We start from the raw sequence: 15,590 nt of genomic DNA on the forward strand, positions 1-15,590 counted from the left end.
AGCTGCATTAAACAGTCTTACGTACATCACGCAGTAATAGAGTTCAGCCATGCTGGGGGCAGGGCGAGACATGGAGAATCCTTCTCCTCGGTGTTCCCCAGCTGCTCAATGTAGACAGCAAGAGAATGGATTTCCCTGTACAGTTGCTTGGGAAGTTTTTTGAAAGTGCTTACTTCCCAAATGGGAATCGCTAGAGCCCAGGCACAGTAATGGATGCGGTGGGATAGGTGAGCAGCAAGGGTGAGGTGGCTCGCCCTCACTGACAGCTGTCAATCAGGGACAGATCCGGGAGTGTCAGGCCAGTCACTCTGAGGCCATGGAAAACAGGTGGCAGGAGAAAAGCTGTCAAGCTTTTGGGGAGAAAATTTTACAAAGAATGGATTGATCTCAGATATCCTTCAGCCCGCCAAAGAGCGTGTAACCCATTTTGTGTCTTCTCTGTTCTAGCGCCGATGAAAGGTTTGACGCTACGTTTCACACTAACGTTTTAGTCAATTCCTCAGGACACTGCCAGTATCTGCCACCAGGTAGGCGGCTTTCATATCATAAATTCTGGTAACTCAGACTACTGATGTATGGTGTGGTTTCAAATTTGACATCAGGTCTCTGATAGTTCATTTATCTAGCTGGCATCGGCTGATAGATTTAGGCCTAGATGCATAATGAATTGCATGGTTAACACTTCTGTATGAAAACCACCATACAAGATAAATTTTTTTACTGCAATTACGTAAATTCTTCTGTCATCATGCACTAGTTCAGAAGTGGGGAAGTATAAAAAAAGATAAAAATAAAAGACCTTAATATAAAAAATAATATTTATTAAAGCCATGGTAATGCTTCTCAATAAAAAAATTATTTCATTAATTTAGCTGTTTCTTCTATTAATATGTTAACTTTACAATAATGCTTAGAAACATCTTGGCCGTATCTTCTATTTGAAATGATTCACTGGATGCTTCATCAAAACAAATTTTAGTCTGAAAGCAAAGTAGTCATTTGATATTTAATTGATATCAGAAGTATATCGCTGACTTTATGGATGGATAGCAATGGAGTACAGTTTCTGTTCCTTAACTCAATTAGCATAATTCTTAGAATTAACTCTTCCTAGAACCTGAATTATAGAAAATACAGCAATACAGCCAAATGCTTTCCAGACAGATTAATTTTTCCATCTAAGACTCCCAGAGGATTTCAGGGGATCGCCTGTTATTCTTTTGATTTAAGATGTTCCATTTGGTGCGGGTTTTTCAATTCAATTCTGAAAGCTGCTAAATGACAGGGCATGACTCAACAAGGGAAAAGAAAGAAGCTGGCTCTCCTGAATGTATCAAAGTCATGTAAATCTAATAAGACAGCAAATAATCTTTCAGGATTTCTTATTTTATCCAGTAAAAGAAATAGAAACAGATTGCTTATTCTGCTTCATTTCTTTCTGAAATACAGTATCTAGGAATCTGAGCTGTTCTCTAAATATTCTCCCACTGCATGCCAAAATGGAGATGTAGTCCAAAAACCAGCTTATAATATCAATGCATTAATGGGACAGTTAATGGTGCCCTTTTCTATGACTGACTTTCGATATTTACTGAGATGAAATATGCTTTACAAGGAAAAAGCAGAGAGTATGAGGTAGTACAAGGTCTGGTTACCTGAAATTATGTGGAACAAGCATTTAAATTAAGTGCTCTTTAAAATCCAATCTAGGTATATTCAAAAGCTCATGCTACATAGATGTGCGCTGGTTTCCCTTTGATGTTCAGAAGTGTAACCTGAAGTTTGGATCCTGGACTTACGGAGGCTGGTCCTTGGACTTACAAATGCAAGAAGCAGATATATCTGGCTATATTTCCAATGGAGAGTGGGATTTAGTAGGTAAGCACTTGATTTCTTATTTACACTGTGAACTTACAGCCTTGTCTCCGCTGCTGAAATGGATGGAATAATGAATGCAATTCTGGAGACAGAAATTAATAAATTACCTAGCTAGTGGCATTTGAAACTGAGAAACAGGTATGAGGTGAAAATCAACATTAAAAAGTAGGTGACAAAATTTCTGCTTAATTCATTAAGTACCTTTTACCTGATTTTCCCTTATTATGTGACAAAAATGACTTTAATTGGGAATTAAGCTTAAAGAAGTAGTTTTACTGATAATCATTACATAATATACAGTTTATTCATATTAATTTCTAGTTTTCTTCCTCTTCCCTCCTACACAGGTGTTCCTGGGAAAAGAACTGAGAGTTTTTATGAGTGTTGTAAAGAACCCTACCCAGACGTAACGTTCACAGTAACTATGAGACGCAGGACTCTCTATTACGGCCTCAATCTTCTTATTCCTTGTGTACTGATATCGGCACTTGCTTTGTTAGTTTTTCTGCTTCCAGCAGACTCGGGAGAAAAGATCTCACTAGGTAAAGCCTTAATAGGATATTGTAAATATGACCAAAACAAAAGAAGTTGTCTTTTTAAAAGTTTTTTTAAACAGTCTGAGTAAGGCAAGGAGGACTAGCTTGCGTGCCCTGTTCTGGCTCACAAGCTGTTTTTACTGTTTGATGCTGAAGCTGGGTTATGTTTAACCCTTGCTCGCAGCTTCAGGGTACACTGGAGCTGTGAAATGGAGAGATTCCAGCCAACCAAGCAGAGGCATGACAATTCCTGGCTACCTTCCTTAAGAAGCAGGGCTTCATTTTTTGACGTTTATTTGCTGAAGAAAAATCCCCTGTTCACTGAGTAAAGCTTAAATTTACAAATGTGCATTTGAACGCTTTTATGTGGAATCCTTCTTAGTACAACTTGCTATTAAAAGGAAATACTAAGAGCCTAAGGTGCCTTCTCAGAAAGATTGATTCTAACTGCTCCTATTCTAATTTTCATAGTGAATTTTAATTTAAGTATTGGTTTTGAAACAAATCTGGTGACTTTGAGTACTTAATCCTTAAGATGGAGGCTAATTATGTAATGAAAACTTTTCCCCATGAAAAACTGCAAATGCACTGGCTTTTACTAAGTGAACATAGCTGTTAAAGGGTAGAAACAAAATCGACATTTCTACAGAACATGGTTTGATTGAGTAGTCACCTCCCTCATCAAGAAGTCCTTCTCCGTATTTTAAGTTGAATTATTTATTCCTAAATCGTTTTCCACCTGACAATAACTGCTTATTGTTTAAGACTAGTCCTGAGAAGAGTTAAGCCTTTTTCCAGGAAGATGGGAACTCATTGCTGAGCAACAGAAGTCAAATTCCAAAAATCAAAAATAACAGTCAAGACTGCTTGGGCATAGCCCTATGTAGAACCTGACAACTACTATCAAAAGATATCTAAGTCTGTCCAAGACCGCAAATCTGTTTTTCAGGAATATTATGCATCACACCACCTGCAGCTTCCATGCCAATTAATCAAGTGTCATACGGTCAAATATTCAAAATCACACCATGTTTCCAAAGCAAACAAGCAGCAAGAATTACTTTGATTTACCTCAGCTAATTAGCAAGCGGTGATAAAAGCTGATCAGTGACAAGGATCTAAACTTTTATACATCTGTGCAAGCACAGGTACTAGGTTGGCAGCACTGCTACCCTGAACTTGAGGTAGTACAAGAAAGGACAGGAATATGTACCACTGACGTGCCGCTGCAAGGGTAGCAGTGGGAATGCATCTTGCAAAGAGCACTCCTTCAGGTTCATTTTCTGCTTCTTACTGCTTTGTTATTAGAAGCTACTGATCTAATTTCACATTTTGTGTTTATCTTTCAGGTATAACAGTCTTATTGTCTCTCACTGTCTTCATGTTACTTGTGGCTGAAATTATGCCAGCAACATCTGATTCTGTGCCCTTAATTGGTAAGCTAACTACAGGTTTTATTCACTTTTATTTTTTTGTCAGAAGAGGAGCAGTGACTTTGCACAAAGGCTAGCAGTAAGGCAAACTACCATCTGTACAATGGCCTACTTAAATTGAATTAGAAAAATGCTGCAAATTGATAGGAGGCTCCGGTGGGTGTGATCCCCTATACAGCTTCCATGCTCCCTGCTCTGAACAAAACAGAGAACCTGTGTGTATCTTAGGAAAGCAGAAGGGAGCCTGTTTTCTGTGGAAGAAGTTGTTGCAGTTCTGACACAATTGGCTAGATGTTAGGAATGCAGAGATAAATATGATTAAATTTTCCCATTGTAGTTGCTCAAACAGGAAGAGAAACTTTTCAGAAGAGGTACTAGCCAGTCTCCACAGTACTGGTGAAAGAAAATAGAGGACAATTTTTTTCAGGGTTGCTTAGAAAAGGCGGGTGCTTAGTTCCACAGGGAAAGTTACTCAAGGCTGGCTAGCCTCTCAAAATAACAGCTGCTTTTGAGAAATCTTTCACAAGTACCTAAAGCAGCACATGTATCACAATGAAAAACTTAATGCATGTATATAAACACCCTTTAAAATAGCTACAAAGCAATATCAGCCGAAGTATATTGCTGTAATTATCTCTTTATTTTGCAGCTCAGTATTTTGCCAGCACTATGATTATTGTTGGCCTTTCTGTTGTTGTCACTGTTATTGTTCTACAATACCATCATCATGATCCAGATGGGGGGAAAATGCCTAAATGGGTAAGGTTTGATTTTCATTCATTATCCATTGCATAAATATCCAGATCAGGGATGTGATAGATTAGCTAGTGATCCACGTTTACTTCTTACTGTTAAAAACATATAAATCCTTCCTAATCATTTTGTCTTGAAAAGTAGTTTCACCAGAAATTAGATATCCAGGTGTGTTTCATGTGGTTGGCTTCATAGAGGGTATATGTGTGTGAGAGATGGAATGAATGAATATATCTCAACTTGCTTCTATATTCCAAATCTCCTTCACCACAGCTAGAAGCAACTCAGGATTTTGCTGAAAGCTAAAGATATAAATGAAGGTGATTTTCAAATAAGCTGCAGATGTCAGAAGCGAAACAGGTAGAAGGAAAGAGAAAGGTGCTGATGGAGATTATAAATGCATGAAATACACTGCCCTCAAGCTACAACTGTGCAGTTGCTACATATTTAGCTGCTGTGCATACAGAAGCATTAACAGCCTAAAAAGCCATTTTTAAAGATGGTTGTTAAAGTGGAAGCAAAACTTGCTCTGAAAATCCTCATCTTTACATCTCTGGTCAAGAACACCTGTAAAGTGCAAAGAAAAATAAGTCTTTTTCTAAGCACGTTAAGACTTTCTTTATCATGTACTTCTATAAGTGGTTGTTTTTACAGAGAACCTTACGATGATATTGAAATACTAAATATTGGTGAGTATCATCAGCTAACTGTCCACTCTTCCTGACTTCACTCAGCTCACAGCAGCGTCAGGCATTACTGAAAATGAGAGAACTTTGTCTTTTTTTTCTGTCTAGAACAATGAGTTATTATTATCCTTACTGGCCAAAAAGGATGTGCATACAGCAGTGCCCTGCAGACAAAAGATAATGAGATATTCCCTGGCCTATTCTGGGGCAGTGACTTTAAAATAAATTTCAATAAAGAGAATAAAAAGTATATAACTTTAGACGCGTATTTGATGACCTAAAGGGAATAAATGTTTAGTACAGAGCCAAACATCCGGAGAAGACAGAGTACTTGAGGCTGAGTAGTGAGCTTTAGTGTTGAGAAGCTGAAGTCCATTAAATATTATTTGGATACTGGTGGATTTTGGATCAGGCCCTCAGCTAATGGAATATTATCCTTCTTGGTGAAGCTTGACAGTGTAAATAAAGTAACAGGGCAAGATCTTTGCCTGGGATGTTTGCCTGGATAGAATATCTACTGTGAGTGGCAATCCACAGTCAGAATAAATGGACCAAATCCAATATTAATTACAGTGTAAGGTTTACATATTATATGAGGCAATAATATTTCATTAGTGCTCTGGAAAAGAAACACTGGAACGAGCTCTTAAAATCTGATTGAAATAAATTACAGAAGCTTGCATCTGGACTGGAACAGTCTCTGCCTTGCCTGCACTTTCTGTAAGGCTGGATTAAGGCAATATGGAAAACAATAAAATGATACACACTGATTAAATTTACAAAATATTTTTTAAAAATCAATGTATTTTCATCTTTTTTCCATGCTATATCCAGATTTGTTTTCCAAAATCTGCAATCAGCTGTCATGAAAGCAGTGTGAGAACAGAGCCAAAACTTTATAAAGCTTGGTGGTCCAGCCCAGCATAGCATCTTTTTTAGCAAACCCCTCCAAACAGTAGCGTCATGTGAATTGACTACTAGAGCACAAATATGAGTAAAAGAATTTTAATTTACCAACTACAGTCTAAAGCAGTGCTATGAAGACTGCTAAAAAGCAACTCCTCTTTAGTAAGTTTTTTTCTTCTTTATAATCCATGGTTTGCAGTACAGGTGGAAGCGCCTGCCGTACCGCTGAAGTGTAAGGCAAATGCAGAACTATGGAGGCTCCCATTAGAGGAGGGTGTCTCCCAGTAATGCTGGCCAGCCTGAGGCAATCAACAGCACTGTTAGAATAAGAAAGCAGCCTCAGTGACTGGCAAATCCATCAGCTGGAAAACTCCAGTACCATTTTCTAGAAATCCTATGCAGACTAGACAGAGAACATGGCCTAGACAGCCACCCCAGCTGCGAAAACACCACTAGTGCCCAAAGGCAGTGGCTGTGTGAGGAGATGCTTATTCTTAAAAAAATTTATTTCAGACAAGAATCATCCTTCTCAACTGGTGTGCTTGGTTTCTGAGGATGAAAAGACCAGGGGAAGACAAAGTGCGTCCTGCCTGTCAACACAAACAGCGTCGGTGTAGCCTGTCAAGTGTGGAGTTGAACACTGTGAGTGGACAGCAATCCAGTAACGGGAATATGCTCTACATTGGGTTTAGGGGGCTGGAAGGGGTTCACTGCACACCTACCACTGATTCAGGGGTGATCTGTGGGAGGATGACCTGCTCACCAACAGATGAAGAAAACCTGCTGCACAGTGGCCACCCCTCTGAAGGTGACCCAGATTTGGCTAAGATCTTGGAAGAGGTCAGGTACATTGCAAACCGCTTCAGAGACCAGGATGAAGAGGAGGCCGTTTGCAATGAATGGAAGTTTGCAGCCTCCGTAGTGGATCGGCTCTGCCTGATGGCTTTTTCAGTCTTCACGATCATTTGTACAATTGGTATTCTAATGTCGGCACCAAACTTTGTAGAGGCTGTGTCTAAAGATTTTGCTTAATTCCTAACTAAAATCTGATTCTCTGAAGTATGATATGTAGCAAATAAGAGTGTGTTTTTTTTGTCTGATCGCTTGTTTTTAATGAGTATACTGCTTCTCATTGTCCACTTTCTTTTGCCCCCCTTTCTGGTCCTGAGCTCCTTTCGGAAGAGTGGCACCATTTCAGAAGGGAAGCCAGGGATTTCTCCCTGGGCTGCCTGTGCACAGCTCCTCTGAGCACTCTCCTGTGGTAGATGGAAGTGACATATACCCTTCTGAATGACAGGGTATCGCACCACCCTCTCTTCACATTTGTGAAGTGGCTGTTACAAAACAACAGGTAGGCAATGCCAGAAATGTCACTTCTTCAGACTTTGTTAGAAAAGATAGAAGGTGGTCCCTTTTAACTGTCAGAATGAGTGACTGTAAACACCTCTGTTTAGGAGAGGATTAAACTCAAATAGGTGGAAGCTCAAACAGTGGAGAGAAAAGGGAGAAATCACTGTTTTTTCAGTTACTGCTTCTTACTGAGTCATGGTATCTGGCTCTTCAGCTCACTCATAACCAGTCAGATCCGTAACTCCCTGCATCTTACAGAGAGCATATGTGACTTTGCAGCATTCCGAGTTCACCTGAGACACCAAAACCCTGAAAGTTAAGATGATACAGAACATAACTTGTCCTTCTATATCTTTCTGGATTTGACCTAGAAGTTTGGGCTGAATTCTTAAACAGGCATCACAGTAATTTTTGCACCGTTTCCTACTTCTCCCTAGAAAGACATTCTTTCAACTGATGACCTTTTAACTATCAAAAAGAAAATGAAGGATTTATGATTCCTTTATCCTCAACTTGTTTAAAAACACACACACACACACGCACAATTGATCTTTACTGTTAACTGGAAACTTGGAAAAAGTAACTCAGTATCTTTTACAGGCTTAAGTGTAAATGAAGAATCTAAAGCAAAAAGAAGCCATTAAATCCTGAGATCAAGTTTTTAATTTAAAAATTGTTTGTTCTGTTGCGTACTTAGCATTTTATAGACCTCCATCTGTTGAGTCATTAGAACATGTCTTTACAAGAAAACTGCACCTTTTCTGCTCAGTTTATCATCTAAAGAGCACTAATGAAAAATAAAGCTTTCTTGGGTCTGATATAAACTGTGAACTGTATAAATATATATTTATAAACACACTGCATATATGTCCAAGGAAAGGTTGAGACTTAAATACACATTCTCTTAAGTCTAGATAGACATTTGTAAAGACAAACCCAATACTTTGTAACTTTATGTTATTTCTCATTCTGAAATTCTCCTGTCAAAATATGCGTAGTTTTCATATGACTTCGATGTCTTAACGAGAAGGGCTGAGCTGAGAGTACCAGGACCTCAAACTCCTGGGTACAAACCAGCTGAGGATCAGCCTCTTGCTGGCGCACCAGTACTCGTGACCAGTCATCTAAGTGGTAACAGATGTGCGAGAGGATTACTTAGCACTGACTGCTTGCATTATCCTACAGAATCCCCCCAACTTGTTGGCTGAGGTCTTCAGAGACACACACATGGAGGCCTGTTGTAGCATGTTTTTGCTGTAAAAGAAACTCAAGGCCTCCGTTTATCTCAAACAGTTAAAATGAAATGATGAAATGCTTATTCTCCCTAGGTAAAAATTTCCTTCTTAAAGTCTGCTCTCCTGAGAGCAGGAGAGCCAAATTTCATGTAAACCAAGCTCAGAGTCACCACAGGTACAGTGCATCACCCGAGGGAACACCTTGCTCAAGCACCTTCATGCCAGAGAAAAGGGCAGGAGGAGTGAAAGGAAGGCAAGATATTTCTTACAGTTTGTGAATTCTGTCTTCCTAAAGGTTCATTCAGAATCTCACACTATGAAGTCAGGAGCAAAGCATTCAAATCCTTTTTGAAATCTCATCTTGAAACCACGCCTCAGATTTACCTGTGAAGAAGTTGTATTTTCAGGACCAGTTATTAAGAATTAGCCATGCAGTTATCCCTGCAAATAGTTTCCAGTTTGTAGATTGCATACAAATAGAAACTACTAGTCCAAACTCTGAAGTACGAGTTTTGTTCATTTGTGAATAACTACACGTATCATGTGGCATGTACTGCTCTTCTGAGTAATGTTTCTAGACTAGGCATCCTGATGTGAATGCTGATTTGCATTAGTAATTTTTCCTTCTGCAAGTATCCCTAAGTAGCTGCGTAGGGTGTTCCATTTAGTCTTTGTAAAGTTTTGGGGTCCTCTTGGAGAAGAATTTTTTAAGAAGAAATGAAGACTTTTGGGGACTACCTTGTACAATAGACACAACTATTGCAACCATAATACATGACGCATGTAATATAGAAGCATGACAGTAGCCCTCTTTCCACCAGAATCCATTTACAGTATCTGTAGAAATCATCTTGCTAAATACAGGAGTTCTTCACAGAAGGATGGAGAAAGCAATTTACAATTTGACAGCAAACCTCATTATCAATGACAGAGATGCCTACGCTTAAAAACCCGATACTGGTATTTAGCCTTTAGTGAAGTCCTGCCAAAGTCTGTAACGTGGAGCTTGTAAAACTGTCACAGTTTGTAATAATGTCAGCGAATACCAGGTGTTACACAAAGCAGCTGTAAGACACCAGCATCATGCCTACACCACTGCCTTTATCATTGGCAGGATTAATGAAAATGCACCAAGGGGACAAGTGAATCCTAATTTTCCTGTTAACAGAACCTGTAAACGTTTGGTAATAAGATTATTATGAATTTTAAATACAACAGTGACAACTCAGTTACATTATTTTGCATCTATGAGTTAAATGTTCCTAGAGCTGAGCAAAACTGGTTTGTTTCTTGTCAAATCGTGTGCGTCAAATATATTTGTGTATGTGCTAAACAATATTTTGATCTAAATGCTGGGAAAAATATTTATTTACAATTCTGGGCACGGAGATGGCAATTAAATACTGTATACAGTACGTCTATGTATTAAAACCTACATATTGATGGTAAGGATCTGCTATAATCTTAAAGAGTCCAGAGAGAGGATGAGTAAGTAGTTCACCACAACTAAGCTATGACTTGTCTGACAAATTCAAAAGCTCACTCTAGAGCTCAGCTGTCATGTATGATACTACGTGTGAACAATGTATATTACTTTTTCTGGTTTTATATTGAATTGTATTGAATATTTAAAAGACTTTTTAATATTTAAAAGGATTTAAGTGTTAATGCCAAAAGAGTTCCAAACAAAATTTTAAAAGGTTTTAAATACAGATAAATTAAACAGTATTTAAAATATTAAATTATTTTATATATGAATTGATACTACTATGTAAGACTTGTTTTTAAGGTTTCTTCAAATTCTCTTTACATTCTCTCTAGCTGCAGGATGTAATCTCAGCTCACCTGCAACAAGTCAACGTTTCACCTTCTTTAACAAGAAAAGAAGGTAAACCAAAGTCCCAGATTTTCTTTTCTTTTCTTTTGTTATACTGTTTTTTACATTAAGAAACACTGCATAAAGGGCATTAGAAAGAGTCGTTACATCTGCCAGGTACTGATTGTCATTAAGAAATTCAATAACTTTTCAGTCCAGTACAAATAAAAGATTTAGATCAAGAGACTTTTCATTCTTTCTCATTCTGCTAAGATGGAAACAAACTCAAGCAGTAGAAAATGTGACTAGCCATAAAAGAAAGAAAAACGTCTTTAGATCTATCAATCTGGGATGAGAAAGGTCTTCGATAATTAAAAATACATTCATATCCTCCTAGCAAACCCATCCAACACCAAACATATATTACTTCAGCCTTACATAAGCGATCAAAGTTAGCTGAGTAGGACAAATGCCGTTTAAGTTTTGGATTGGCCTCAATGCCAGTAATAATTTACTTCTTGAAATTTAACAGAGTAGAGAGAAAAAACAAATCTGTACCAGCTGAATAAACTGCTGGTTTTGCCAGCTGCAAGTCTGGTTTGTTGGCTACTGGTAAAAATACATCTAATCAGCAGAATGTCCCCCGGATGGGGAAAAAACACGTCAGTGTAGTTTTCTGCAGACAAATGAGTTGTACTGCCTACATGCTGAACCAGCGTCCTGAAAAGCTTTCGTTCTTTACGTTCTTTACAACAGCCTGCTGAGTATGTGCCAGTACTAAAAATCAAGGGTTGCTGAACCCAAGATTTTATTTTCTTATAGCTTCTGCAAGCTTGTAAGGAACAGCTGATGACGACTGGTTTGGTCAAGGTCACCAAACGAAGTCCTACAAGTGTGTAGTTGTTGCTGAACCCAGCCTGTCTTTGGGTAAGAGCTGCCACGGGTCACAGTGTCAGACACTGGGGTCACACTGGTGGCTGCCCACTCTGTCAAGCTGACATTCCTGCCTTCTCTCCTGGAGCGCCGGGAGGCAGGACATCCTGCATCAGACAGACTGCTACACTTCAGCACGGCCGGCCAGGTGTAGCTCAGCACACACCAGGCAATTCCCTGCCACTGGGTATAAACCCACCGTCACACACACCCCATCCCTGAAGCATTTATGAATGGGAATAAAAACGAGACTGCTGTGTGCTGCTGCTCGCAGGCATCGGGGTGGTTAACGTGCAGGCTGAGAGCTGCCCTGGTTTAGGAGTTTTGATCTAATGTCACTGCCCGGGGGGTGGCAACGTCTGTAACAGCACAGGGTCTTGTGGCTATAGAGAGTAACAGTATCAACCATCCCGTTTTAATCCTGTAAGAACAGTTAGAATACATTTTCTCTTCAACAAAACTGACTACTTAGCCTAATGCCCTGATATTAAAATACGAGTAAATCTTAAAGGGCTGGGAACAGAATCTGCACGTTACAGCAAATCTAACCTGGTAATCAAACAGGACCTCAACAGGACTACAACTACAAATGAAAGCCTGCCATTATTACTTTTTTTTTTTTTTACATTGCTTCTGCTGCTTAAAAGAAAACTTTAACATTTATGTAACATTTATTTGTGCTATTGCTATATAAGCAATTTGCAGATGATGGCATAGAGAAAGAATAAACAACAATCTCTCACGCTCCAATGCCCACATTCAAAATTGCCATTTATTAACAGAACATGAAAGTATTCAAATCTGAAACTTAGCATCAGCGTCTTATCTAGGCGCTCCTTGTAAAGATACTGCTAGTAAATCACCAAGTTTTTGGAGCTGCAGTGGCTTGTCCTGTAATAAAGCTATACAGGAATAGCAGTTTAAACCCCAAAATAATTTGAACTATCTGCATATTTTTACCTTATAAAAAAACCCCAAACCAAAACCCAACAAAAATTTAACAGCCAGAACATGATATAATGCTACTTTGGAATATGTGTATGTGAGAATAACATCCATAGATGTTTTCCTCTTAACTAAACAATTCAGGATATGACCCAGTGCCTCAGTGCCTGTAAAAGGCAGGGAATTCTTTCCTCTGAGTCCAGAAGTCTGTGATCAGGACTATATGCAGTCCAGCAAACCTCACAGTTCTCATTTACACATTCCTCTGGTTCATGGTAGGCACAGAGATGAATTAAGAACAAGCCAAATATTAAATACTTACATTAAATGTGCTTTAGGCTTAGAAACTAAAAATCTGCATCCCAGAGCAAGATGTATGTACAACATCCCTCAGACAGTATTGTTTTACCTCTCTGTGCACGTATTACATACAGCTGTGAAACATTTCCATAATAACTTTGTTACTAGAAAAGAATTCTTGTCTCGAGATGGCTTTTGCTGACACAGCACATTCATTGCTCCCTGTCCTTCTTCCAATTTCTGGCTAAGTGAAACCTAATTACCAGGCTATTTTGATCAAAATTCAGGAAGAGTATGTAAAAGTTTGACCCTTGACTCAAGAGAGAATAGTCACAAAATGACATTACCATGCCAAGTGGCGCCCTGGACAGGATGCGCTCTGATGGAGCGTTGGTGCCAACGCTGCAGCGCACACATGCCTGCGGTGGAGGCAGCTCTTGCAGATGGCAGCAGCATGCTTGCACACCAAAGCAGACTCACCAGATCCACTGTGTGTGGCATGAAAAGTAAGTTTTCCTGGTTCTTCTGACTATGCTGTGTACATAATACATACATTTTATTAAATGAGTAAAATGGTAAAAACGTAAATGAGTAAAATTTTACTCATTTTATTAAATGAGTAAAATGGGTGAAAATGAGAATATGCTGTCTTCACGGGTTAGTACTTAGCTCGGCTTGAAAGATATTGCTTTCTTTTGATGAGGTAATAACATAAGAGACTTGGAAGCGAGAGGTTGCAATATGTAGCCCAGTTGGTCTTTTCTTAAGACTGTCAGAAACTAAGCTGAAACCAGGTTAATGACATGCACAGTGGTTGTAGTTCTCTTTTTGCTAAACCAGTTTTAAAGCCTGTTGAAGTTAAACTGCTGCATCCTTCTCTGCACTTAAGCTTAACATTATCCTGCCTGCAGTTAGCAAAGACCTGTTGTAACACTGCTTGATGAGACTTTACACACCATCCATGGTGTTTATAACGGAAGTACCTTGCAGTGGAAACAAGAACAAGCTGCGAGAGTACTGTATCTCTTAAAACAAGCTGTAAAAGGTAAAAAGGGTGTATGAAGAGCTGGCAGAGAATGGGGGGAGGCAGGTTTGATATGATCATCAACAGAGAGCTGTGACATACACCACGGGTACCACAGCTGTACGCCGAGGCCCAGCCAGCCATCGGGAGCTGTTGGTGCCGGACGGGGGCTGCGAGGGGGCAGGTCAGTCACAGGTGGCTACACTCCACTTTGGGTCTTTTAACATACATGTGCACAGCCGCATTTGTGACAACTGATCTGACCTGCGCTTCATTTAATGACGTACATATGCGAAGGTCTAGCGCTGGTTGTAGCTTGAAGCCCTCTTGTCACTTTTATCTAAAGCAGAGGCTGCCCTCCCTCTATTTCTACGTGTACGTATAAAGCCTGCTTCTTCAGGGAGACAGAGCTGAAACAAAACATACTCAAAGTTGTAAATAAACACTTGCAAAATATTCTGAAAAATGTATGCAAAGCAAATGTGTGTGTTAGCTCAAAATCAGTATGGTTTCTGCTGCTAAAAATATACTGGAATTCATGGCTTTCCAGTAGTTTTTCAGTTGCAGTAGTTTGCCGGGGCTTTTAGTATGCCAGCTGATAAATGGGATGGGGGTAACAACCTTCTTGCTGAAATTCTGAAGCAATCTGTGTGGGTTGAATGGGGTATAAGTGAAAACTCCTACGGCCAGCACAGCTTTTAGTCCTAGCACACTACAGCCTGCCTTTTAACAAAGCGCACTGTTCTTTTGCAACCATTTAATGGACTGTTCTGTGCACCCAATGGAAGCAAGCTGTAATGAATGGCACTGCAGAGATCTAAAGTGTCCAGCCTCAGTTCTGAAATAACTGGATTCATGCCCACTAAATACAGTAACAAAAGCCCATTTATTTTCTCATGCGCTTTCCCTAGTGCACTGGAAAATGTCCTATCTACTTGCAGCAATCTAAAACCTGCACAGTGCAAATTCTGAGACTGGTGTCTCCAGACATTGCCTTTATCATGTTTTAACAGTAACCCTACAACAGGAGATTTAGCCCAATATTATGTACAAAACACACCTTCATTCTGCAACTTTTGCAAGTTCAAACTCTTTCGCCCCTTGCTCCAAAGGCCCCAACAAGAGCAGTGTTGTGTCTGCACAGCAAGCAGAGCAATAACAGCCACCAAAAGATGTCTTCTCAGAGCTAAACAACGTCAAAACTTTTTGCATAAACCCAGAGCTCTGAATTGCAGTATTTGTCACCTTCTATACATACACCTAATTTAGACCATTTGGGCTCAAGAATAACTTAATTTATTCTCCAGTTCTTCGAGGTATCAGAGATGGCATTTTCCATCTCTCAATTCTGTCATTAGCATGCACTGCGTTCAGTCGGAGCTTTTGCTGCTGACAATTTCCATAAGAGCCTTCACCTCCAGTGAGGGTGGTGAGTGTTTTCTCTTGAACAGAGTTAGTATGAAAACTTCAATAGTCTTTCTATAATGCCACGAACTGCATAATTGATTTGGAAAAATGATCTGCGTTAGGGAGCATCACGAGGTTACAGGTACTCCATACTACTTTTCTCCAGACAGTAGCAGCATTGATTTTCCCATTCACTCGACAAAAGAATACTTTAAGAAAAACTCTTCCTTCGTGTTACCTGACACACACGCCTCTGCCTATGCATATTTTCTTCACTTAACAGAGCAGAGCCCAAGCTCCTGCTGAGTCAGAAAGCTGCTAGGGATGTGCAAGTGTGGAAAAGCTGCTCCGCAGGCAGTGAGCGAGCCATATTGCTGTTTGCTACAAG

The 15,590-nt window shown here is 39.5% G+C and overlaps 1 protein-coding gene across 2 annotated transcripts in view; it reads left to right on the forward strand.

The window, feature by feature from the left end:
• CHRNA7 (cholinergic receptor nicotinic alpha 7 subunit) overlaps window positions 1-10,842 on the forward strand; it is a 45,558-nt gene extending 34,716 nt beyond the window's left edge. The window contains exons 5-11 of one of the 2 annotated variants that reach the window (XR_008733317.1): window positions 448-527; window positions 1,711-1,878; window positions 2,226-2,420; window positions 3,764-3,850; window positions 4,497-4,606; window positions 6,706-7,543; window positions 10,599-10,840. Coding sequence is in view for 1 of the 2 variants with exons in the window: in XM_055717168.1 (XP_055573143.1) it covers window positions 448-527; window positions 1,711-1,878; window positions 2,226-2,420; window positions 3,764-3,850; window positions 4,497-4,606; window positions 6,706-7,224 (1,159 nt within the window). In the remaining variant the exon portion in view is untranslated. Of the gene's footprint in view, window positions 1-447; window positions 528-1,710; window positions 1,879-2,225; window positions 2,421-3,763; window positions 3,851-4,496; window positions 4,607-6,705 lie in introns of both variants that reach the window. The other variant, XM_055717168.1, reaches the window with a different exon arrangement.
• The last annotated feature ends 4,748 nt before the right edge of the window (window positions 10,843-15,590 follow it).

Source organism: Falco cherrug, chromosome 7, assembly GCF_023634085.1.
Source record: "Falco cherrug isolate bFalChe1 chromosome 7, bFalChe1.pri, whole genome shotgun sequence".
Taxonomy (NCBI): Eukaryota; Metazoa; Chordata; class Aves; order Falconiformes; family Falconidae; genus Falco; species Falco cherrug.